General features: G+C 40.0%; 1 protein-coding gene across 18 annotated transcripts in view; it reads right to left on the reverse strand.

Annotated features, from left to right (window-relative positions):
* Positions 1–1,576: 1,576 nt before the first annotated feature.
* The window catches only part of adgrl2a (adhesion G protein-coupled receptor L2a), a 113,475-nt gene continuing 87,884 nt past the window's right edge, over positions 1,577–27,167 (reverse strand). For 3 of the 18 annotated variants that reach the window (XM_088312503.1, XM_088312501.1, XM_088312519.1), the window contains 16 exons: positions 25,586–25,769; positions 24,839–24,961; positions 24,561–24,760; positions 23,725–23,898; positions 22,678–22,884; positions 21,933–22,153; positions 20,226–20,292; positions 14,350–14,441; positions 12,507–12,551; positions 12,290–12,316; positions 10,781–10,949; positions 10,546–10,674; positions 9,284–9,380; positions 6,840–6,968; positions 5,949–5,966; positions 1,577–3,692 (listed from right to left, as the gene is read on the reverse strand). In XM_088312503.1, the coding sequence (XP_088168629.1) occupies positions 2,812–3,692; positions 5,949–5,966; positions 6,840–6,968; positions 9,284–9,380; positions 10,546–10,674; positions 10,781–10,949; positions 12,290–12,316; positions 12,507–12,551; positions 14,350–14,441; positions 20,226–20,292; positions 21,933–22,153; positions 22,678–22,884; positions 23,725–23,898; positions 24,561–24,760; positions 24,839–24,961; positions 25,586–25,769 (2,763 nt within the window). In that variant the 3' untranslated portion in view covers positions 1,577–2,811. Of the gene's footprint in view, positions 3,693–4,210; positions 4,250–5,914; positions 5,967–6,839; positions 6,969–9,283; positions 9,381–10,545; positions 10,675–10,780; positions 10,950–12,289; positions 12,317–12,506; positions 12,552–14,349; positions 14,442–20,225; positions 20,293–21,932; positions 22,154–22,677; positions 22,885–23,724; positions 23,899–24,560; positions 24,761–24,838; positions 24,962–25,585; positions 25,770–27,167 lie in introns of all 18 variants that reach the window. The other 15 variants (XM_088312506.1, XM_088312505.1, XM_088312509.1 and 12 more) reach the window with 13 other exon arrangements.

The following is a 27,167-nucleotide window of genomic DNA, read 5'->3' on the forward strand; positions in this document are numbered from 1 at the left end:
TATCAGAAGAAAATGCCTTGCACAAAATTGCATCATATACACTACAGAGGGTAAATGCTAATGTTGATTCAGCAAGTATAACTATCATTTGGTTGCTATTGTTTTTGTCAGGACATTCACATTTGGCAATCAAAGTCACGTTCTGCTGACAGTATTCTCTACCTCAGTTTCCTCAGTGCAGACTGCCTCTCACGGCTATGGGAACATCCGAGCCTGCGGCCCCCCCCCGGCTCCTGGCCTACTTCTGAATCGATGTTTGACAAAGGCCGAGTCTCTCCCTGAGCAAGAGGCAGAGAATTACAGAGGCTCTCATGTGGTGAGAAGGCCACACGCAAAGAGAGAGGGTGCCAAGAACACACTATCCATCACAGATAAATATCCTATCCTGGATCATATTTCCATGCTCTTAAGCAGAAAAACAAACCTGCTTGGAAGCTCGGTTTAGCTGCATCTCAGGTTGCTGTGTGAGGATAAACAGAATTAAAATATGGGCAATGTCTTCCTGAGAAAAGTTCATCTTTTCGCTATAGTTCTGGGACTGAAACGACAGTAAGCATTTGAGGCTTGACATACTGTAAAACATCGGTAGATCCAGGAAAGAAAAAAAAATCCTAAAATTCTATAACCATTCCTAAATTTCCCTCTCATGCGAAGCGAGACTGAGCGTCACATACATTCATTCCGTGGTGCTGCTGTAATGACTGACACGTGGGACCATCACGGAAAAGACAGCCTGTCAGAACAAAACCAGAATGCTCATCCATCAAATGCCCACATTTTTTCCCCCTTGAGTTTTTTTTTTGGCCAATTGCCTACCTATGTATAATTATGTCTAAAACTTTTGTCAGTTGCTCCACTTTTTAAATGCCACATAATTGTAGTTTGAGTCAAAACAGTAGCCCACTCACTGTCATGTTGTGTGCCTCTCACAAAGAGTGCATTATTTTTTTCAAAGGTCTGAGTCGTTTACTTCAATGCCAAATGGTAATCAGTGCAATTTCCAGCTCACCCGCTGAGATCTTGTCACTTCGCCTCAACTGGTGTTACATTGCTGTTCTTCGTAAATTAGCATTACCTGAGGTGTAACACGGGTAGGGACTAAGTTTGAGCACCCGCTGCACCGGACAATTAGAGCAAATATGTGTCTTACTTGGACATATCTTTTATAATATTTTTCTGTAAGTGCAGCCAAGTGTAACATTGACCAGTTGTGAGCTCGGTGGATGACTCCCACATCCTAATAAAGCCAAAATCCAACAAGATTTGTGTAGTGCTGCTACACTGTGCCAAAAGTAGGGCTCATTGAAAAATATACTTAAGGGAATACTGTAAATCAAGAGTCATTGAACCTTTATTTATGTTACAACCACAAAGAACCGTTTACATAGCAATTTTCCTACCTGAGTTTCTCATCTTTGAATAACATGAACAGATTTGGCGTCTCTGACAAACGTGAAACGAGCTCTCGCAAAGCGTGCAGCCATTATATATATATATATATATATATATAAAAAAAATGCTCAATGTGATCTGATGTCCCGTCATAGCAAATTCACCATTAATAAGCAACATGGCATTTGACAAAAAAACTCACATTTATTGTAGTTGTCAAACAAGTGTTGAACTTTACATCAGTCTTTAGAGTGGATAGCCCGTTGTAATGTTTACACAAAATCTTGAGCTACAGTACAGTATGTATACCAGTGCTGGGAATATTTCCCATTTATTTAAAAAAAGAAAGATTCAATAAATAAACTGTTTAAGGCAGTGAAAGTAAATTAATGATTAAGAACAAAAAAAAAAAGCATTTTCAAACTGCCCCATCACTTTGTCAAAACAGTTAAAATATGTACTGTACTTATGCATAAAGTAACGCCACTCTGGCAAAAATCAAATCAACACATTTAAGTGGGTGATGTCAATGAAATCCAGACAGTATAAACACTGTTCACTGGTGGGAAATGTGATAAAGCATCCATGTATTTTTTTTATGTATACTTTCTTTACATATGTCTTTAACGTTCAAACTCAACTACCATAAATCAACGGTTGAAGCCACTATGTATAACTTCTAGACAATAGTCTCTCAAATGTTAAATTTTGTCGTTAAACAGTTTCTTCATAATTACGGTTTTCCAAGAATCTGTATTTTACACCAGCAATACAACAAAATATATATTTATAGCCATTATTCTTGACTACAGTTTCAATGTACAGTTGAGAAAATATAAGGCCAGGGGCTTGATTGCTAGTGGTCATACAATCGAAACGGCATGGGGATAAAGGATGACCATGACCATATATATTCCTCTGTGGGGGGAAAACAAGTCTGTACAGGCTAGGGTTAATGTTCTGGTCCATGAGTGTTGTTCACAATAAAAAAAAAAACAAAAAAAAAACTAAACAAAACACAGGATGCTAGGAAGTGTATGTACAACCTTTTTAAATGCTTTTCCAAGGGATCAAGTAATGGATCTTTGTTTTTTTTTTTTTTGTTTTTTTTGTCCTTTTGTATTTCTATTATGGTACCGTACATTTTTGACAGCAGCAGCACATTTAAATACATAATTGGCTTATCTCTAAAAATGAAAATGTGACTCTGTATTTTATGTACACTTTTATTAAAACGTTGCACAGCAATTGCTGAAAAGAGCGGAAGGGTGACCTGTTTGGGAAAAAAAAAAAAAAAAAAAAAGTGTGCTCACTGGCTAGTTCAAATGACACCCCTTGTACTTCCTTCACTCATTTGTCCACTAAATGTTCACGGCTGAAAATGGTCAGGAGAAGGTTTGGCTGTTCATCTTAATACATTTAAAGGCTTGTGACAAGCTGCATCTGTCCTTCCCGTACATCGCCCTCCGGTATGCAGCCGTCTTTAGTGATGGGGATAATGTAACCATCACTCGTCCCTTTACCTATCTGGTAATAGGCCTGCAGCTGGTGGCCGGCTCCTAAATTAGGCATGCTCTTGTAGTAAACGTCCTCATTTTCGCTCGTCTTGGATGGGGACAAGTCCTCCACAACTTCCGGACTGCTCTCTGGATAAGGAGAGTCCCTCAGGTTCGGCATGCTAGTGTACAGGGAGTCTCTGTTTGGAGACTGCAAATTTTCCTGGTCGTTGTTATCGGGTGTCAGCTGGCCTACAAGGGTTTCCACTCCCCCGTCAAGCCTCACCTTCTTCTCAGGGGCATACAGAAGCGAGTGAGTTCGCTGTGGGATGAGCGGGGCCTCCAGCTCGTGCTGATGGTGCAGCTCGAGGCCCACCGCTTCGCCCATGTGCACCAAAGAAGAAGCGTCAGCGACGATGGCGTCGTCTTCGCTGCTGCTGCCGCCCGCCGCCGTCACCTTGGGTGGAGCCCGCTCCGCCATGTGGTGGTGGTGGTACTGCAGTGGCGGCGGAGGCGGCTGCTGCTGCTGAGGATGATGATGGTGATGGGGAGCGTGATGCAAATTGGGGGGGTGCTGTTGTTGCTGTTGGTGGCTTTTGTTACAGGCACGCAGGTTGTTGTGTACAAGCTCAGAGATGATCATTTTCTCGAAGGCAGCGTCGTCCAGACTGAGTCCGCAGTCGACCACCTGTACACTGTCGCCGAAGTCCGCACTGCGGAGTGAGTAGCTGTTGTTAAAGTTACCATTTAGCGGTAGAGTATCCATTGCACTTGTATCCCTCACCACATTGTTCAGTGAGTGCCCTGCAAAGAAAAGACAAATGGCTTTCCGTTATTTTACAACTTAATAACACGCTACTCCTGAATACAATATTTAATGCTGTTTAGGATGCATGTAGTTATTAAGCCATGCCATACATTTGTTAGTTTGGCACAATGCTTTGCATGCATTTTGAGATTTTTTTTTTCAACTTTTGAACTTTCTTTCAACTGTAATTACTTCATAGTCAGCTTTGTGTGTATTAGTATGCCACAAAGAGTCAATGATAGGGGGATCCCAAACAACATTAAGAAAACCAACGGAACGGTAACCACCATCACGACACACCGGGCAGAGTGGAGGTCTACAGACGGGCAAGGCTACATTACACCAAATAGGTTGGAGGTGCAGGGCGAGAGTAAAAGCACAAAGACGGGGAGGAATGACGAGAAAGGGAAAGTAGTCATGTGTAAACATGAGACAGCCATCTTTGTTCTCACTACACGGGGAGCCCACAAGCAGCACTCCACCATCACCACACACAGCAGGTGAAAAGACTCACTTCATGTCTGCCTGCTCAGCCTATCTGGTCTAAGAGCAGCTGATGTACAAAAGAAAGTAAAATGATTTATTGTAACATGATGAAAAATCACTCAAAAGAGCAACCAAAAATTAAATAAATAAGGTTTGAACTGCAACATAGCAAGAGCAAAGGTTCAGAAATACAAACCAAATTTCAAAGTACAGTTGAATTTAGAATAATAGCAGTGTGTCTAAAAAGGCGAATAACGCTCAATCACCTAATAATAGCATAACATCAGAAAACCCAAGTTATGAATGTTGTAATACTATGATACCAGGCCAAATTGTGGGTTGACAAATCCCCGGACATTAATACAATAGAGAATTTGAGGCTTGACAAAACGTGTATTTTATTTTTTATTTTTTTACAGAATCAATAAACAAATGAATTGTGAAATGTTTATCTTGGGCCGGAATACCAGTTAGTAGTAGTGTTTGAGTAGGTGTGCGTGTGAAAAAAAAAAATATATATATAATAATAAAAAGAAAATATATATATATATATATATATATATATATATATATATATAATAAAATATATATATATATATATAAATATATATATATAAATATAAATATATATGTATATATATTTTTTTATATATATATATTTATATATTTATATTTATAAATATATATATAAATTTTATTATATATATATATATATATATATATATATTTTTTATTTTTATTTTTTATTATTATATATATTTTTGTATATTTATATATATAAAATTTTCTCCAGGAATCCAACATGCATCATTTCCAACTCATTTGCGAAATGCCTGGAAAACAAATCTGTTTAATGATTTTGATCACTCTTTTTTTTTTTCAAACACACTGCTATTCTGCACATAACTGTACTTTTACTAAAAGCTATTAAATAGCTTTACTCTGATGTATTTCGCCAATTAGGTATACATTCTATCCGGAACTTGGCAGCTTAAGCGCCCATAGCTGGGTTAGGTCAAAGGTTGCCAACAGTCCAGCATTTGGCATTCGTCACAGTGACAGTTCCCAGTGAGACACCAGTCACTGGCAGAGCAGCTGAGAAATAACACAAGCACTGCAGAGGTCAGACGCAGTCATGTTAGGAATGCCTCAAAGCACGGAGGTCAGGCAAAGCCGCACCAAAAAAAAAGATAAATATTAGTTATTCAATGATAAAGAGAGGAGATAAAGGCCAATGTGACTCCTCACACTAAATCAGATGTCAACATTAGCAGGAAGACTAATGGGGGAGCGCTTTTACTGCAAATTTGCTGTAGAATGCAAAAAAAAAAAAAAAAAGGGATCAAGTTTGGCATGTTAAAAGCAGAGATGCTCCACCGATTATCAGGGAGAAAGCAAGAAGGAGAGATATTAAGCGGAAACCAAACAGCTGCTGCCATGGCAGGCGGGTGTTTACCACAGGAAAAAAGTGATTGAAAAAGGTGCCAGATGAGCTCAACTGGACTCTGTCACTGCTGTCCGTGACCGTCGGACAGAAAATAGGGAAAATGATAATGCCTCTAAAATATTGTCATTACTTTCTAACAAATTCCCTGAAACTTTTTGTGAACCACTTGCTCATTGAGTGTGTGTTAATGGCCTAAAGTAAAGAGTAAAAGTGCCGGTGGTGGGGAAGGGATGGGATGTTTGTTTTGTTTTTGTTTTTTAAGTAGGCATGCTGAAAAAAATTTACATTTGATAGGCAAAGTTAAGTTTGACTCCCATACTTGTCTCTCTGTAGGTCACTAGAGGGAAGCACAAGGGAAGAGCACAGAAACATCACAAAAGATGCTATTTCAGATTCAACATGGTGGGGAAAACATTCAGTTAAGCCCAGATAGGCCACATTTTTTAAGTTCAAGTCCATTTTTATATTTGTGAATGGGTTTCCCCAAAAAATGTAAAAAAGACTGAGAGGTTTACCTGCAAATACAGTATTGATAATAAAATAAAATAAAACATTTCCTATTTTCATTTTTCTTTACATTTTCAAAGTATTAATATTCCTGGAAATTTTGAGGAGGTGAAATATTTTGAACATAATTGACTCGATTAAACATTTTGGACAGGATGTTTTCTTTTATTTTTTTTAATCAAACTGTAAAAATAAATAATGAAAACTATTGGCACGTTCCTATGCCGATTCCCAGTTATTAGGTACACTTTCAACAAATTAAGTAAATAAATGGCCAGTGTATGAATAATTTTGGGCTTAACTGTAACTGCACTGCAGTCTTCACAGCATGCCAACGGGTTGTAAAAAAAATGTATTGATGCATGGGTGATCCTCATTTGTATTAAATGCATTTTTTATAAATGTTGACATAAATTTGATGTGCTTTAAGAATAAATCTCCCATTAAAGCACTCAAAACAACAATATTGCTCATGCAATTTACATTCTAATCTCACTAGTCAACCAATACAGCTTGTTTAGGTTGAGAAATTGATGGTAGACAAAGATTGGACAAGTATGACAATGCCACACTGTAGAACATCCTGCCTTTCGTTTGGCCTGTCAACACTACATTGCAGAGCGAGACACTTGGGGGGGAGCGGAGGTAAAAAAAAAAAAAAAAAAATGAAAAAAAAAGTAGATGATAGTATAAGTAAGCACACCTGGAGAGTTAAACACTGGAGCCGTGGGAGTGTTACACACAACTGTCTCAGCCAGTAAGGTGTTATAAGGGTTGTTAGAGCCTTGTGGTCGAAGAAGAGGATTTGTTAGTAGATAATTCCCAGTCATTCCTGGAGTTGAAAGACAGAAGAGGAGAATGTGCACTCAGCCAACAGAGAAATTACTAAACGAAGGCCATGTTCAGAGCGTCATTATTCGAGTGAAAAAAACAAACCAAAAAAAATGTGAGAAGCAAAAGACTTGAAGACAATAGTTTTGTGTTCTTGCCAAGTGAAATACTCTGCTAATTGACACATAACACAGATAACTCAAATTCTGCACCTGAATAGAAATGCGAGTGGAATATTAATAACAAGACAGGGAGGACACGCAGTTGGTGCACAATCGCACGGACATGATACTGGCACCATGGCAAAAAACTGAGTTGTCAGTTGTTTTGCAGTTTAATATGAATGAGAATCCTGTCCAGTGTGTGTGTAATGTAACCTTTTAAAATGTATGTAAACAAAACACATACTTTACTATATCGCTGGACTCTAAAAAAGTATTCATCACCAAGTCGGCCAATAATAAATAGTAAACCCTGAAGAGACATTCATTTGACATTTTACCATGTTGGCATTAAAGACAATTTCTCCACTAAACAAAAGTGTGAATAGATAGTATAATAGACAATATGCAAAAGTCTGTGTCACCCTTCTATCAGTTCTTTGAAACATTCTATATTGACCATAATCTGAATTGTTCACGCTACATCCGGGTTAATGGATTTTATAATGACTCGAACAGTGAAAATAAATCCTGAGCATTGAGATTTTCACTCGCTAATCCTTCATGTTTATCAAGATGGGGAAAGGTGGGGGGGGGGATCACGGAAAAAACATTAAAACATCCAAAGTATGAAAAAAGACTGAGAAAAAAGAAAAAATGACGTACTGCAAATATGCAGGAGTTGACTGTAGTTTTAAGTTGTAATCTCACCAATCACCACTAGGTGGACACATTTCCTGGTTGCGCTTACACTGGATTTATAATCGCCTACACTACAATGTGAGATTTTATGGATTTGGAGTGACATGCAGGGCATACACATAACCTCATAAATTTTTTAATTAAACGTGAGTTCATTTTGGCTTAAAAAAACGAACAAATTACTTCAGAGAGAACATGTGACAATTCGTGTTTGGGTTAGGCTAGTGTATCTTGAAAAATTTTATATAAAAAATTAAATAAATTAACAGCTCAAATTTTAAACGTATTTTGTCCCTTTTTAAAATCACATTTTTATTATACATCTGGTTAAGAACTGAGTAGTCCTATGAGGGCCGGCACTTAAGTTGGCCATCCCTGGTCGACATTAATTTATAAAATCATTTGGACTTTACATTTTCCTCCAAACCACATCTTCCTTTCCATTTCTTTTTTTAACCAGCTTCTAATGTATTTCAGGGAATGAAGGCATCACCAGTGCCATTAATCACCTGTGTTAAATGCCATCTGTCTTTCTGTTGGGAAGACTTCAGGGATGCTTTTAATGACAGGAAGTGCTTCCAGGAGATAGAGCCCTCGTTTAGTGCAGTGGCTCTCCGGGGTAGCTGGGTTTCTACACCCCGGAGTGATCAATATCTAACCTTTACATTAACAACTTCACGGCTCAACACTGTGGGGAGAAAAGCTCTACTTCTATTTTGTTAGAGGTGTATGAGCGAGTCAAAATGTGCCTCGAAGCCGAAGGTGCAGTGAGTTACCTTGTAGGAAGTGACAGTGAAAAAAGAGAGCGAAGGCAGAGATGTGCAGGAATTGGCATCGAAGCAGGGTGGGTTGTTAACCGCCTCGGAATAGGTCCGCTTTTCCTTCACATGCTCGAAAAGCCATTTAAGAGGCAGGAGAAAGCCGAGCAACACGCTAAGCGCTCCGGGTCAGCCAGAGTTGAACATCATCTTCTCATCATCATATTTGCGCTCAAGCTAAATAATAAATGACAGTCCCCCCCCTTTACCTTTTGAAAGTAACCGAGGTCACCTCAGATGCCAGGCAACAAATGGCTTCTTTCTTAAAATAACGTCCAGTTTGCCCATTTTTCGTTTTGTCTACATATGCGCTATGCATGTTCTCTGTGTTTGCTATTCGGACAGCCAGCACTTCAATAAGAAATGTCTTATCCTCGCCCCACTTTAAGACCGATCGGCCAGATTATTTGAGGACGGATTTTGGTAATCCTTTGCGGACATAACAGGGAGACTAGACGGAAGGCTGAGATAATTTCTTTTCCTTTTTCTAACCGCAATGCTCTATCTTTTCAAGCGGCAGCCATTTATTACGATTGCCGTGGTACCGTGTGGAGGAGTATTTTTAAAGCGGGTGATGAAATGTGTGCATAGGCGTGTGTGTGAGGGATGTGGAGAGAAATGAGGTGTGAACTGACCTTGATTAAGGGTGGAGGTGCTGTTGATGTCACCTGAGATAAAGGAGGACTCAGATTGCTTTCTTACGGTGTCATTCCACATTCTCCTGATTCGACTCTGTCAGGTCAACAAGGGACAGTCATTAGGCCTTTAAACATGACTGTTGCTCAGATCATCTTTCATTTATTGGAGTAGGCGTACCATCTCCCTCCGCCCACATTTTATAATTACGGCGACACAGTCTCCATTGTCAGAGTTTTTGAGTGAAAGCATTTGTCACTTGTTGGAACACATTAAGAAAGTGTTTCTGTTAGATGTGGGCAGAGTTAATTCGCTAATCATTTTGAAGTTGGTCAATTATGGGCAAATGATTGTTGGTGAATCACATGGAGTACTAATTGGCCGTAACTGGGAAACGCACAAAGACATTTGTGGCCGAAAGAAAAATCTGCTGTAAGAAGCTGCGCTACAGTACATCAAAACAGACCTCCCTTTTTTTGCTAAATATAACACTGCCATTGCCGTGCGAGCATGTTCCGCCTTTTCAATGGAATTTTTTTTTCATTTAATTCTCTATTTACCTAAAATATGACACCAGATGATGTTCCCTCTCCGCTATGTATCTCTCAGCCATCTTGGGTGAGAAAATATATTTTCGTTGACTAAGTTTACATGCAGTCAATAACCCTTTTAAAACCCGAATATTTGCACAATTAGTGTTTAACAAAACATGGTGAAAGCTAGAGTAAGTATGACACCGCACTTTTGGAGCGAGGAGAAAGAAAGGAAGGAAGCAAGAGAACAAGTGGAGATGACGTAAAATTGCATCATGACGCTGTCCGTGCGTCGCCGTTCCAATCGGGTTATTTAAATGTGGGGGAACCACTGTCCGACATGTAAACGGGTTATTCTGAATGACTCCGAAATTTTGACCTTAATATTGACTGCATGTAAACCTCGTCTGTGTTTTACGTTGATCCTTCATTATAAGCAACGGATAAAGGAAATTTAATGAAATGCCCATCCATTTTTTCCATCTACATTTTGATGCAGAAAGCTGCGGAGCCAAGTCAAAAATCACATAGGCAATCATGTAATTATGGCTTGACCCAAAGAGAAATTTGGTACAATACCAAATAAAAATTGCAGTTGTATTTCACATGCACATGACGTTAGTGAGAAAAGTGGCAGCATCTTAAGTGGGCCAGCAGAAAAGAAAGGAACTTGTGAAAATTCAGATTATGCAGCAAGTCAATCTGCCTGTGCAAGGCTGACGATCTACCTGGGTACCAGAGGAGTAGCGTGCGCTTGTCCGTGTCGTGGAAGTCTTCGTCGAGCCATGCGAGCTCTCAGTTGGCAGCCTTCCACAGCAGTACGTGTGACGGAAGCACTTGCTGTACTCTTTGCGGACCTACGGGAGCGGGCAGACATGACTCACTAGAAATCTTGTTGAAGTGCTCCAAAGGCTTGCCATCCATTCTGCGGAGCCCTTCCGGATGACATGAAATTTCCTGTACCTTTTTCTGGAGGAGACAGTGGAAAATGAAGATAAACATCCCCTGGAAGGCGTTAAATATGGTGAAGAGGTACGCCATGACAATGGAGGCCTCATTGATGAAGAAGAGACCAAAGGACCACGTCAGGCCGAGCAGACAGAGGAGAGCAAAGGCCCCCATGACCCAGGATCTGGAAGTCAACAACAACAACAACAAAAAAAAAACGCAAGAAGACATTCAATTCTCGATGTAATAGCTTTCATGGCTCTGGCAAATCAATACATGGGGGCCTCACTCGGAAAGGGTACAGGAAAGCTGTAAAAGCTGAAGATGTGAGCAAACCAATAACACTAGAATGTCACTCAGACCAGCACAGACCTCCACCATGACTGAATTATAGTGAAGAAAAAAATTGCCGGGCTTGACTTTCTAACTTTGTCTCCAAAAATATCAGTTTCCTTGAAACATTACAAGTTGACAACTTTTTTCATTCTACTCTTCGTTTCAGTGTAATGCTTTGTATTGTTCAGATCTGTTCCCGATTTCCTGTTCAGTCGCAATGCAATGTAGCTCTTCAATAAAACTTTTGAATGGGAAGTAGAGTAAGAAAAAAAAGGAAAGAATCTTTATTTGAATATATTCTCTGCGCACCAACTAGTCTGAACATGATATTATGAATAATTTTGCGTTTGTGAAATATTAATTCAGCAAGAAAATCCACCTGTTTTTATCCATCTCATGGGTTGGCAATTTTGACAACAGAGTTCGAAAGGGCTCGGCTTGTGAACATCACATGATCACGCACAGAAAATAGGAGGGCCGAGATAACCTCTCAGAACGGGGCATAGAGAATATTTTTGGAAAGAAAATTCTTGACATGACTTTGCATTTAATTAACTAACAAATTCAAATCAAAGCATATCATTGCTCCATCCTGTTATGCATGTCCAAGTTAACGCCAATGGAATTCGGTAAGGTGCAGACCTGTGCTATGGCTTGTTAACAAAATGGGAAAAACAATCACTTCATTGTTTTTGTAGTTCTGTCACTTTGTCACCACTTTGTCCAAAATGCAATGTTAATGAAAAATAAATTAGAATTCCTGCACCCCACTACAACATTCTGCAAAAAAAAAAAAAAAACACGGTACAGAAATGTAAAACCCTGATAACTAACAAAGACAAAACAAGTAGGGCTTATAAATCCCATTTTGACCTTTTTCACAGCCAGTGAAGTTTTATCAAAACAAACAGTACGATCCAAGGGTACGGCATCTATCTGTGTCCGAACGCTACAAGTTACTCCCGGCAGATTAGGAAAGAGTTCAAGGAGAAAGGGCAAATAGCCACAAACATCCAACACCAGACACAATGTACATAGTGAGAGGAAGCATTCACAAGGACAGAGAATGATTCGTTTAAAGGTTGCTGCCTGCGAGAGGACGGATAACCGGGTAACAACTGGAAACAGGAAAGAGAAATAGACAGAGGAGGAAAGAGAATTGAGGAGTTCCGGTCAATGCGTCCTTACTTGATAAACTGTTTATTATCTTCATAGCTAGCATGAGAAGCAGGAAGAGAGAAGCACAATTAGATCACAGCAAGGGTTGGCCTGAAAAGCTCAGCAGTCATGAAATAGCATACGGTTGCTGATGATTCAATTGCAGCATTCGTAGGTTTGACCATGACCATGTGTGTGTGTGTGTGCGCGTGTGTATAATTAGCCGAGGTGTAAAGTCAAAGCTTACCCAGGCAAATCGGTATTATAGTAGCCGTCACAAACGTGATAATTACTGGCATGGATTGCCCCACAGGGAAGAGAGTGACAGAAGAGAAAGGAGAGACTGCGTGTTAAATTTGCTTTTACATGCAACATGCAGAGACACTGTCGCTACAATCGGTGCCAGGTGAACACAAACAAAAACACCACAATGACAATATTACGCCACTGCAAGAATTTAACAATTTGAAAAGAAAGGTTTCCAGCACAAAGGCACAAATTGTGGTTTCCTTAGAATGAAGAGTGGAAAAGCTCAAATACACGCCCAGTGTGTAAATAAGCCGTTTTCCTCTCTGTTCTTCTTGATTGCACATTCGGGGCTGTGTTGTGATGCTGTACACATTTGTTAGGAAAAGTAAATAATGAAATCACACAGAAATTAGCATGACTGCTGCCCTTGCGTTGTTAAGATGAGCGCCGTGTAACCCCTGATTAGCGGCCTGAAAATACTGTTTTGGAATGTATACAAAAAAAAAACAAGCAATTACAGCTTCAGAAAATGTCCAGCAGCAAATTACCTATTGTGGTTTTGTGAAAGGGCTTGTTTTAATTTCTTGGGTTAGAAACTGGCATTTAAGGAAAAAAAAAACTTCTCAAACATATGGTAGCTTTCCCGCTATGCCCTCGCCTTTGAAGAGGTGAGCTTGAGTGATTGGTGTCATTCGATTGTGATTTAAAGTTGGAAGCAAGTCCCATCTCCAGCTCCAACAGTTTGCTACTTCGGGGTCCTCGCGAATAGATCCAGTCGAATGCCCCAAACAATTTGCAAAAGGGTGATGTCATTAATAAAGTGTAATTCAGTGATTTAGTGATGATGCAATATAATCTTTCCGGGCACTGTGTGTGCGTGAGCGTGAGAGCTTTTTGCGGGTGAACGGGATATGGTTAAATTAGCCAGTAAGTAAGTAAAGTAAGCAGAGCTAGAGTATATTGACTGTTGATGAATGCAAATTAGCGATTTAACAGCGTGCGCTTCTCATAAACGCCACTTACTTGATGGCTTGGTGAAGAAGTGCAAGGGACTACAGACAAAGCAGCCTCGAAAATCTTTCAAATGTTTTCATTTATAGGGAGGGGTACATGCTCGTCGTTTTCCACTCGGGCCTCTGCTTCCAATTGGACAAGCAAGAAGTCAGCCAGTTGTCAGTTGCTGCTCAGTTCTTGCTGATTTTTTCCCAATTGCTCAAATAAATAGAATAAAGTAAAAAAAAAATATATATATATATATATGTGTGGGGGCGGGATTAAGAGCTTTCATGTTTGTATGAGATGGCCGACCCCTATAACTCCTGATCCAAGTGATATTTTGACAAAATCATGCCACATACATATTAAAACATCTGGGAAGTGTTTTAAATTGCGAAATAAAATACATAACATGTCTCCTCAGATATGCATAGCACATCTGTAAATCATTGCCTCTCGTCTTTCCCATTTAAGTTTAGACAGCAAGTTTTACAACAATCAATAGTGGCGGTTAACTCATATCTACAAAGTTAAAATAAGTTTTATAATAGTACCAATGTGACCCTGGAAATGGATTGGCTCTATTTCCAACGGGATTAATGGATTCTTAAGACCCAAATCAGAGGTGGGGCGTCATTTCCGAAACAGATTGCGTTTGATGAGACAGGTTGAAATTCGACATGATTCCTTTTTAATAGTGAGGTACTTAAAAAGAAATACTGCTACAATAAGTTGTTTGAAAAAAACCTTTCCACCAGAGAAAAAGAGCCTCGGTTTTCATGGACAGTGGTAGAATAGCAGCAGTGTTATATTGCTGATAAGTAGGATGTGGAGACTTGACTTACTTGATATTCTCCAGTCGGCTCGAGTCTGGTTTCAGGGTGGTTGAGTGCTTCACCATTTTGTACATGGTGATGACCAGGAAGATCAGATTGAGCTGTCAAAGAAGAGAAAAGGCAGCATTAATGCATAAAGATGAATGACGACCACAGGCCAAAGAAAAAAAAAAGAGACAAGATCTTGGTCGATCTTGTATCAAAGTTTCAAAATAAAAAGGGAGGGAGCCAATCCTGCATGTCCGCAGACTAATCCAATAAACATCTATCGCTCCAGTCGAGAGAAGACGGGCCAACTGGCGCCAAATTTAGTGTCATTCTATATCAATAAAAGCATGGGAAAGCATTAAAACCCATCGGAGAAGAAACAAAAAAGAACTGGCTCCTCAGTCTGAGGAATTCAGAGGGGAGCAAAAAGGAGAAGGGGTAATAAGAAACCTTCTTGTTGTACAAAACAACTGCAGCAGTTCATGCACATACTGAAAGATTATAACCAGCTACAAAAGGCTTAAGGGAGCATTGTACATTTTTCGATTCCTCTGCATGCTACAGAAAAGACTGCAAATAGGAGAGATGAAGAGGAGCGGGAGGGGGGAGCATTTTAGTGTATTAAACCTTAAGGGAATCAGTGGCACATAACAGCCTGGGAAAAAAAAAAATAATCTGACATGCTGAGAGTTTAGAGTTTTTTTTTTTGTTTTTTTTTGCTACCTTAAAAATCAATACTGTGATTTAGAGACACAAAGCCTGGATAGACCGACGGAGAAGAGCTGCTTCAAATACATTCACTTAAAAAAATATTTATTCAGGAACAAAGTAGACCCCAACCCAGCATGTTCATGCACTCAAACGAGCAGGCGAACCTTAAAGAAAAAAAAAATGGCGAGGAATATCTCTGAGAAAGATGAATTGGAGTGTGTGTGCCTATCAAAGACAACACATGTAGCCAGACTTTGAAACAGAACTTTTAAGTGCTGCGTTATCTACAGCATAACAAAGCCTGCCAAGAATAAAATTGAGATGCATGAATTGCCTGGTGGGAAGGAATGAAATAAATGACCTTTGTGGGTGCCACTCAGACCATGGCCACTTATTCTTAAACAGATTTTGTGTGTGTGTGTGTGTGTGCGTTCTCCTATGAAAAGACTGCCCGTGATCGATACATGGCCCCTCCTCACGCAATCATGGTGCAAGAACACAATAACGCCGGCTGTACAAGGGCGGTAGGGTGGCGAGAGAACGCTGAATCGAGTGCCTCGCTTTAGATCACAAATGGCAATGAATCTGTGTTTTGTTTCGCAGGTATCAGCTATTATTTCCATCATCCGCCGGCATGAGTCAAACGACGGGGAGTGGGGAAGGGCCGGGGGTGGTGTGCGGCCAACCGACAGGAGGACTTTTGAAATGCCCCTTTTCACACAGCCCGAAGTGGTGACATGGATCCAATGAGACAGAGGAGAGTGACACAGAGCTTTAAAGTAACCTAGCTGCACGGCACATGTCCCCCACCCCCACCAACACGCTTCCCTGGGGGATCCTCCTTCGTCCTCCATCCTTCACTCTGTCTTTTCTGTCTGGGAATCATCACTGCAAGCCATGCAGAAGCAACCTTGCCACACTGGGACGTCAGGAGAAAGCTCCCCTCACCCCCTTCACATTTTCCAAGGTAGCCTGCGTGTGTACACACTGAACTCTAAATGAACTGCTGGAGATAAAATATTAAAGGTGCAGATGGAGCTGTCCACATGATAAGAACTGCTTGCGACGTGTCATGATCCAAAAGGCCTTGTGTTCATGTTAGCTCAAGCATACTAATGGCTTTTCCCCCCCAACTACCACAAGCATACATTCATTACTTCCATGTACCCCTTTCATGGAGCTAATACCCCCTGTGCCCAGAGACGACAATGATCTAAGTGCCTTCCGCCAGCTTTTGTTTCCGCCTGCTATGTCGTCTCAGGCTAGGAAGGAAAATGAACTAGAAATGCACAGTTGTAAACAAATGCAATGTAGCCCACCGACATAAATATTTGGCCAAATTAGGAGTTCAAGTAAATAACTATTAATTGGTTAATGGTTATTTTTAGCCACAAATGACACAAGAAAGTGACTAAAGTAATGTGTTTTGCTTTGAGATATTAATTCAAAATATGATATTCTCATTATGGTATTTTTTCCCATGTAAAAAAATGATTCATAACCCTTCTCAATTTCGGCACAACCACTGTTCTAAATTTCTTGTTGAATTGAATGCTCTGGTTCATTAGTCTTCAACGGTTGTCACCCTGGGATTTTCCAATAGTCGAGATGTCGTGGCCCACTTTTCCAGAAGTGAAAAACACTCTACGGTATATACTGTTCAAAGTGTCTTCATTCAGAAACTGAGGGTGAACATGAAAAATAAACCTCCGGTACCTTCTTTTTATGACAGTGCAAATTCAATATTTTATCTTTCTCACTAAGTAAGGATGCCGGGCAAATCAACTGTAACAGTTTGTTACAATCTGAATTATTTTACTACAAAAACACCAATGGGATTTTTTTTTATGTGAGAGGCTGTGTGAATGCTGCTAGAAGTTGCATTTACACCTCAAGTAATAACCTTTCTGACGTATGCCGGTCAAAATGTTTTCACCATCAAAGGCAAGTCCAACCTGGGATGCAGGTTAACTATTTTACAGACTTCTACAGTATTGAACTAACGCGAAGTCAGAAGGGGACATGGTTCATCACAAGGTATACATACCATAAATCTTTGAATGAAAAAAAAAAAACACTTTTAGGCCGTAAATACAACATTTTCGAATAAAAACATGAAAATATGACTTTCACTGAGTAAGCTTTCATTGTCTTTAACCTTGAAATGTTTGCACATTTCCCCCATTGTGGCCCTGGGTGCAAAATATTGTTTCATCCAAATTGTAGTGCATTGTACTTAATTAGATTTCAATAAAAAAAATAAGGTAATAAAAAAGTAGTTTGTTTTCATGAATAGCTTAGTCGATACCCATTAAAAAAACACTTACCATAAAAGTTTTTTCAACAAAACAACCAAAATCCTATAATAAAGTCAGCTCGAATACAACAATTAACAGACATTTGATTGAAATTGAATCTATGAGAAAGCAAGATACGTGCTTCTGGGCCCTGTTGAAATGTTGCAAACATGTTGTAAGACTTAATTTAATGTATACTATTTCATCCGGTGAGATACAATATTGTAAAAGGAAAAGTAAAATGGTTCAAGAAGGAAAAGGGAGAGAGCATAACTGCTCTTGATGACAACACGGTTTAAGTGCGGACTTTTGCCACAACAACACTCCCTCCGCCCCTTATTTTCTTCTTGCTCATGGGTCGCTTCTGCTCTCCTTCATTGACAAGGACAAAGCCAATTTGTCGAGAATCCTGAGGTCACTGGTGGTGCAGGCAAACCTTGCTCCGGCATACTCCCTTGAGATCAGCCTTTCCACAGTATTTTGTCTTTTTGAGTCATTTGTTGCACCGAATCAGAGGAGCAAGTTCTGCAAAACCTCATTCCTGTCACACATTAGCTCCGCTCCAATACATTAGCGACTCGCAGGGTCATGATTCTATCTCTACGGTCATCACCGCCGGGATGATGATCAACATTTCCACTGCAGACACATTTTTCATGCAAATCATTACAGCGGCAACCTACGATTGGAAAACAATGAGGGTCCAATTTAGAAAAGAAAAACATGCTTCTGCATGGCTGTCAGAACGCGAGCAAAAACGAGGATGCAAGCAGGCTTGTTGAGTTACCGTTTTGCAATTATACAGTACATTCACTTTTGTCCTGAGAGTATTCCGAAGCAGGGAAAAAATGGAAAATGTAGGCGTTGTGTAACCCACTTATTGAAACTAATACACTCTTATTCTTCAGTTTTTGCAGCATTTTTATGTATTCATGCTAAACTGAATTCTGCCAAAATGTGGCATATGTTCCGTATTTTGCGGACTATAAGTTGCTCCGGAGTATAAGTGGCATATTTTGGTAGAATCAGCTTACAAAAATTTAGACCAACAAGAGTAGAGACTATTCCCTAATTGTGGGGGTGTTCTGAAATTGGCTCCGAGCGCACACTAAGTCACTCTGGCTGTTCGGAAACCCAGATTGGTTATTCCGGGTTTCCCAAAACAGGAGTGCCGGAGCCTAGTGCGTCAGGCAGAACAGTTCAAGCACGAGCTGCTTTATTACATAGGTTACGTTCCGAAATTATAGGGAGGGGAGCGTGCTCTGTCTCTCCGACCAGATCGACTCTCAGAGCAATGTTCGGACATCAGAGTGAATTTCCCAACGCATTCCGTCTTGACGGCAGTAAACGAGTTCCGATAGGCCAAAACTTCTGCTTCTAATGTTGGAATTTTTTTTCTTTTTAATTTAAAATGGCTTACCTTAACTACATAGCATTGTGGCCAAAGTTAGAATCCTAGTCAATTATTGTGCCTTTTGCCGCTGTAAGTACTTGCTTAAGTGTATGGAAACCGCATGATAAACTAGCGATATGTCGCACATTATTTACTACGACGACTAAATTCTTTGCGGAAGGGCGATAGTTATTTGTCGAAGGGGGGGTGGCTTAAAGAATGTGCAGTCGTCACGCGATAAAATATAGTTGACGACGGGGCGGGTAAGGTGTGGCGGGTTGCGACGGCGGACGTGACGCGATGGAAGTTAATCGGGGATTGCCTGGTCGAGGCGTGACGTTGGTCCCCAAAGGACAAGTGTCATACGGTTCGACCAGGTGTCCAGACATTTTCAAGAAATTCCGGTTGACCAGCACGCCTCTGCTGAGCTCTAATATTATATATACACACCTGAGCGACTATGACAGTGTGACTTTACGTTTGAAAAATACAGTATGAAGGAAGATGTGAAGAAGTGAAGTTCACAGTTAGAAATTTCATTTTAGTTTTCACTGCTTTGTCAAAATATATGCGGAATGCACTTCAGAGAGAGATGTTAATTTGTTCGTCCACAGGCAAAAAACTGAACAGTATCTCTGCTTGCAGAGCACCTTGTGGCTTACCAGAGTCTTGCTAGGATTTGACATGGATGCCCCCTTCGCTTCCCTCACTGCAGCACATTTTCATTGTCAGTTTAATGTTCAACAAGAGGTCACTGCATCTGTAGATACAGCGCCAACCACGGTGCTGGATAATGAACACAGAGCTGAACAAATGTAACCCATCTGGCCGGCAAAAGCAGACAGAAGTTTGCAGCGCTTCCTGATCTCTCTTAGTGTGCAAGAGGGTAAGCTAAAATATGGTTTCGGGAGCAGGGCAGGGATGATATGAATGTTTTTTTTTTTTGTTTTTCTTTTTTTAAACATGGGAAGCTGGTTACACACACTAGTCTCGAGCGGGAGACAATGATGTCAGGACGAGTAAGTACGTAATTGTATGGCTGAATGGCTCATACAGCATGGTATATGTCCTTCACCTCTAACGGTCCTTGACCAAACAAAGATGTGCCTTTCACTGATGCTGTCATCTGCTATTTACAATTGACATACAACACAAAAGGAGGCTGGTGCACAACAGCTATAAAATCGTAACGTGCCATTTTACTTGAATGCATGCATCATAGCGCTTCACTGTAAAACAACAGCTTGCATCTGTAGCCATCCCTGTGCGCTGTGAAAAGGTAAAAAGAGACTATCAGATCCAAATCTGTGTCAGCTGCTGAGAGATTATTGTCGGATGACACAAAAAACTTCTTTGGCAAAAGGAGGTTCGGAGCATAGAAAATCCCGCTGATTCTTCTTCACACTTCCACCTTAATCTCTTCCGCGCATCTCCTTCATCTCGCCCACTCACTCTGTCAGCTTCACTCTTCAGAGAAAATACAACTTAAGGCTTACCATGATGATAAAGGTGACAGGTCCTATGAAACTCCAGATGAAATGATTATCCACACTTAGCCAACACCTGAGAGAAGGTAAGACAGAAAATACACACTTCAGTTTGGGGAAAAAAAGAAACACAAGCCACATTCTCTAGTTTGCTTGATGGCATAAATGAATAATGATTTACACTGATAAAATTCATACAATTTGTTTTAATCAGAGATGCTAGTCAACTTTTCTGGATGATATTTACTTTTTTGCTGATTCTGAATCAGGTTTTAATATTATCATCGTCATTATTATTATACATAATAATAATAATAAAAATAAAATACTACTACTCATACGAAAAATAATCAATTATATTATTAATAATAATAATAATCATCATCATCATCATCATCATCTGAGTAATACAGTAATATTAAGCAATACTTGTGTTCCAGAACAGGCAAATTTTTTTTCTTAAACGTCATAGCTATAAATTATATAATTTAACAGTTCCACAAGCTTTTACAGGTCATTGAAAACAATGAAAATACTTTTAAAATTTGATGTGCTACCAGTGTTGTTTTCATCAACGATGACAATGACGAAAATATTTCATTAACACTGACAAGCTAAACAAGGCTCTTTGATGACAAACACATGAGGAGACGTACATGAATTTTCGGTGACGAGATGAGACAGGACGAAATTTTTAACGTGTGGTCCGTCAGACGTTCACGATTTATGACATCCCTTCCTATTGTGCATGTAATCTGTCTTTCAAAAAATTGCAAAGCTGGTGCAACCTATCCTCATTCGGCCACGCCCACCACCAGGACAGCACGTAGGGCAAACAGCGAGTGAGTGACGGTGAGGCAGAGGGGAGACGCCAGCCAAGCTCCGCCCTCCACATTTGCACAAGAGTCATTTTGGAGAGAAACGCTTTTCTAAAAGTGAATCAAGCTCGGCAGGCTACAGTAAGCTGTTACAAGTAAAGAAGACATGAGTTTGAGAGAGATTGCACTTGTGGTACTGCATTAGAAGAAGTCAATGTTGTTAAAACATTTTTATTTCGTTTATTTATGTTGCTTTAAGTAAAATAAAGCCACAACAGTTGCCAAATAAAATGTTTCGGCTCTCGGCTTGTAGTCAAGTACTGCACTCCATTTTTAGTCAGACTATTCGCGATATGTTTGATGGATAAAAAAAACTTTTTTTTTTTTTTTTAATAATCAACTAATCGAATCCATGATTATTAAATCCATCCCTAGCATTGGCGAGCAGGAAGCTTCTCATCCTTACGCTGTTAGATTGAAATGATTTCTCATCAATATTTAACCTCAAAAGCCCTTTTTAATGATTGACTATTTGCGCAGAACAAAGGGTAGACCCTAAGTAGCCCCACTTCATAGTCTTAGCAATGATGCGGTCATTAATCTACGTAAAAAGCTTTTTCGGCGCAGGGCATTTACAAACAAGAGGTCACCTGAGGGTCTTTTAGGAGAAAGGCATTAATGTAGCCACACCAAGCCCCCTCCCCGTTCAAACCAAAGTGTTCAGTCCGTCAGACACTTTCAAATAACATGAAAAATTGAACAGCTGCGAATCCCGGCTGACAGCAGCTCAAATAGTTTTGATGCTGCCCTTGGGTGTTTGCATGCATACATTACAGGGAGAAACTGAGACTACTGTACATTTTTGTTCCAGTCAAATAATACCAAACGATTTGCTTACGCTTTTTCTGTCCCATAACTTCCGTAGTCGATCGCTGCAGAAACGCCGACCACGATAGCAGGAAAGAGGTACCCGGACACGTAGTAGTACTTTTTCCGTGAGTATTCACTTTCAAAGACTTCCACGAGCATGAGGTACAGCTGGACTCCCTCCAAACACATCCAGGAGAAGGAAGCCAAGAAGAAGAAGTGGAGGATCCCCGCAATTATGGCACAGCCAATCTGAGCGAGAACAAACATCCAAATTAAAGAAATATGCAATGTATCCAACGACTATAAACCATATAATCTCTTTTAGAGTGCGTGAAAACTGAAGAGGAAGCAAACAGTAATATCTTCGCGTCAGCAGAAAAAATCTTTTCATGAAACTGAATTTAGTCTAATAGTGAGGTTTTAATTGGGAAAAAAAAGTACTCTATCACATAGCAGCCTATGATGAAATAGTTGGTGACAGAGTTCAACATGATATAATGCAAGTGAAATCAAGGCGACAATGCTTTAAAAGAGGGAGAAAAAAAAATCTGTCAAGAGGTGGACACGGCTTCTTCGTAATCTATATTAATGGTGCTGTCCTGCTCATGTCATGTCAGGGACAAGCTGAAAGACTTTGGAACAAACAGCACTTAAAGTCTCATCCATTTAACTCTGAAGAGTTTTTTGCCTTGTTTTGCGGGGTTTGTGAGGTGATAACGTGAAAAGGAATGAAGGCAAAGTAAATCATTAGGGTGCACGCCCTCTTCTCTTACCCTGGGCTCTGTCATATCGATGCCAATTAGGAATATTAACTCGGCGAGGAAGAGATTGATGCAGAGGTTCTTGTGGATGGTGTTGCGATCGCTCTGCAGGCCTCGGAAGAAGCAGAAGGTGAAGATGCTCATGCTTAGGCAGACGAGAGACACCACGATGCCCACACGGGTGATGACAGTCAACAGCAGCTCGTGTTGTCTGTTGACCTGGCAGAAAGATGAAGAAATAGCAAATGAATACACATGCTTGCCACTTGAGAAAAACACAAAAAAAATTTTCGAGCACAATATTATTCCAAAAAAAAACAAAACAACAACAACAACAAAAAAAACAAGACATTTATAAAGCATCATAGTCAAGTGTCACAATGGAAGAGGTATTTACATCAAAAGATTCTACCTCTGAGTCAAACCAAAGCCCTTGGTTAAAATCTTTTCTAATAATCTGATAATCGCAGGCCACTTTTAAACTGAAAGTATCTAAATAATGGTGTTATTATTTCGCTCTTGAAAACATTTAAATATCTCCGAGCTTGGCAATTCATACTCAAGTATTTTAACTTTTGGACCTCTCAAGCTTCAAAGCCAATTAGCTTCACTTTCTCCATCCGGTATCATTTACGCTAAAATGATTCACAGTCAATATTGTCATGGGTGAAGAGGAACATTTTAAGTGACTGAAAATTAGAGCCCTTTGAGCAATGACAATAGAGATCCTGGAATAATAATCAACTGTCACAAGGTGGATTAACACAAAATTTTGCTTTCACCATTTTAAGTCAGCTCTTAGGAAATTTTGCAAATTGAGAAAACACGAAAAAAACTATTGCAGTAACTTTCAAGGTTACTTGTTGTAATAAAAGCATAATATCTCTGGAATGTGGAAGATCAACAAACCAGTGTCTCTGGTTGTGTACTGGACTGACTCAGACTATGCATTGGACATCCTTTAAAATCGACATCCTTTGGCAACGAATATGAATCTTTTGAAACTTGAAGGAGCAACTGGAAAGACGATGAATGTCGCAGAATATAAAAATGACCTACCGAGATTTTACGGTGAGCCATGAGGATGGCGAAGTTAGTGAGGTGGCTGCAGGAGCAGGAGGTGTGTGTTTTATTGGACTCGAGGAGCTTGCAGCCTTGCGTGGACCAGTGGCCCATCATACTCCTCTCGGAATAATTCCAGAAGGAGCAATTGGAGTTGAAGTAGTGCTCCATCTGCAAGATAACAAGAGATATGTTAAAGTGTCCCAATAATTGACTGCCTGAAATTGAAGTAGATGAACAACACAAAGGCCATTTACCCCCTGCTCGTACAAAGTATTTTTCCGCACTGATACGGATGAGGATTTCTCACTTCACAGCTCTCATGAAGCAATTCATATGTTGTATCTCATTTAGCACATGCTTACCAAATCAAGCGACACATTCTTGGATATATGAGACTTTAATAACAGCGAAGCGTAATTGTTTGACGCCATGTCTTTGGAATTGCACAATTTCTCTGATAAAGAATGGAGCCCCGCGTAGCCCTCGGGGAACTCAGTGACAACTTTAAAAGAACAGAGATAATTGGTGCGCCAGTAATTTCATCCTAGATTGTACAGCTAATCTAGGAGCTAATTTCCCCCCTCCCCACAATGAAAGAAAATGGCTATCATTTATATCCCAATGTTGATTAAGGAATTACTTTTCATTAAGAATTCACTTAGGTTCTAAAGGCGGCTTTAATTTGATGTTCAATGACTTAAATAAACGACAGACTGACCGAGCTAGACATTTAGATTTCAAATGCTTTTTTCCCTCTGCTGTGAATCTACTTTCTAGATTTGATATTTTCTGTTTAATAGGAGCCACCCACCCATCCCCACTTTACTCACATCGATGTGCTCCAGGGTGAAAACCACCGGGTCATTAATGAAGACTCGGCTGGATTCTTTGTTGATTGAGGCAGCGATGATGTCAGAATTGACGGACACGTTGCGTCCGTACACGTCGTTGGCCATCTGAAAAGTGGCATTTTCTGTACTGAGGAACTGGCCTAGGTTCTTGTAGAGAACAAACACCAGCTTGGCAACTCCTACATTGAAAAAAAAAACACGCATCTTACAATACTTTCTTAGTAAATATGTGAGCATCCATTCTGAATGAAGCTCACCATTGCGACTGTTGAGCTTGATGGTATTAGCCGAGAGCTGGATGGAGATTCCCCCCTTGTTGGATTGTGGGAATTTGAAATCCTGCACCTGACCATCTGTACTGAGCACATAGACGTCCAGGACTGTCGGAGAAGGCGTTCGAAGTCATCAGTGTAGGGAAAACAAGTAGTTGTCAGTCATAACAGAACATGTTTAATTGGGTACGTGGCTATAAGTGGAGAGAAGACTACGGAGATTGACGTCAAGGTTTTCTTTTGAAGACCCACGATCGTTTTACCCCGACACAATATAAACGTCCATCAAAACGGCATCAATTCATCCTTTTAAAATGCTTTCTTAATGAAGCGATGCAAAATAACAAAGAAAACACCATATGTGTACGCTTTAATCGCTAACGAGAAAGAGACGATGAGGAGGAGGCAGTGGAGACGCAAAGCAGACTAATGCTCACATTAATGTATGGAGTTGCAAGGTCTAGACGCATTCATTTATAAACTAAGCATCTGCAATCAGAGAATCCAGCCTCTTTAATTGTACGATATTCATCATTTTGTCAGTAAGCAACCCGTTAAATTAACATGATGAGTTTCTGTACCCACGAGGTCAAGGCGCTACTTATGAAGACAAAGTCCTTATTTTATGCAGCCGTCTTGTTTTCCTTTTCCAAGTAATTCTTTCAATCAAATTATATCCTCTGAACGAGCGTTAATCAGGGGGAGCCTGTCAGTTTACTGTTTTGTACTCACTTATATTGTCTGCAGGAACTTTGACGATGGCGGGCTCCATTAGATTGTCGGCGAACACGAAGGCGCCTTCCTCTAAGGTGTCCAGTAGCATGGTGGCGGCGTGCGTCTGCTCCGTGCTGTTCATGTCCTGCCAGGATTTTAAAGCCTCGGGTCGGAGCAGGTTGTTGACTGTATCCACAATAGCCTGTGTCAAAACCACATGGGAAAATTAAAAACTAAGATAAATTCTTTTTTTTTTGGGGCGGGGGGTGCTGTGTATGGCAACTTTAACGAACATGAGGAAGGAGCATGCAGACACTGATGATTAAGAAGCTGAGCGGAAGCAATACATTAAAGATCATGTGACCAGACAATAAATAACAGAAATTTATTACATTTATTCATGATGTTGACAAGCACGTCATGACAAAAAGAGAGTTGCATACTAAAACGGTGGATGATAAGCGCAGGCCAATTCGGTTTCATTTTCAAGGACGTCTCATCAGGGTACCCACTTGTGGTCAAAGAGTAGATAGTGAGCAGGTCTGCTCCAATAATGGCATATTAACTCCAAAGCTTGATGACACTTCAAGTACTCAACTCGGAAAAGTTCTCTTCTATTACAACTATCTACTTGATGCGAACGTGTGCAAATGATCTCATTAAATACAGATGAATCCAACATAGTATTACAGTTCTAATTAGGTACAGTTCCCAACACCTCCCTGCTTCACATTATTTGGTGAAGTAAATCTCTAAATTTACATTTAGTACTTTAGCTTTCTTAAGGAAATGACCGGATCAATGTGTCTAATCAGGTAATCAATGTCAGAGACGGGTGGTGTAAAGGATGCAGTGCAGGGAGAGGCCAGCAAAAGTGATGCGTGTGCATCAAATATGGCAGGTATCGGATAATGTTGAGTCATCAATCTCCATGCCAGATCTTCCGGGGTGCTGTCAGTATGGTTTAGGAGACGAGATATTGATACATGTATTTGGACAACCCTCCTTGCATATTATGTAATCAATCGGGGATTGAGCTAGTCCACGTGATTGTTAATTCTTTATGTTGTTAAGATATTTTGGACGGTTTCCAACTTTTAGGTAAATAGCATTGGCAAAGTCTTTTTCTGACACAAAACTGCGGCCACTGCACAATGTGACATCTACAGATTAAAGATTGCGCGCAATGTTTTTTTTTTTTTTTCGGGGCCGATGATGATCAGTAGTAATCAAGGTGGCCAATGACCGATATTTTTCGAGCCGATATTAATTTTCAGTAAAAATGAAAATAATGGTGTCAAAAAGAAAAATAATACAACTCTTTACTTTGTTGAAACAACTTTAAGCATATTGATTAAATAATTTTTCAGATTTATATAATGTTGATTTTGTTTATTAATACACACTTGAAAATATGAAAACAATTCGAACAAAGCTCACAGAGCTCCAGGGGTCATCTGCATGTCTTCAAGTTAAATGAAAACTAAAAAGCTTCCGGTTGTTTTCATCAGTAAATACAGTTCTCAAAAAAGACGAAAATATTAACATTTATTCAAGTTACCTTTGTATAAATTTTAAACAAAAGGTGCAGAGTGTACCC

This window comes from Idiotropiscis lumnitzeri, chromosome 13 (assembly GCF_059441095.1).
Source record: "Idiotropiscis lumnitzeri isolate Australia: NSW breed Sydney's pygmy pipehorse chromosome 13, RoL_Ilum_1.0, whole genome shotgun sequence".
NCBI classification, from domain to species: Eukaryota; Metazoa; Chordata; class Actinopteri; order Syngnathiformes; family Syngnathidae; genus Idiotropiscis; species Idiotropiscis lumnitzeri.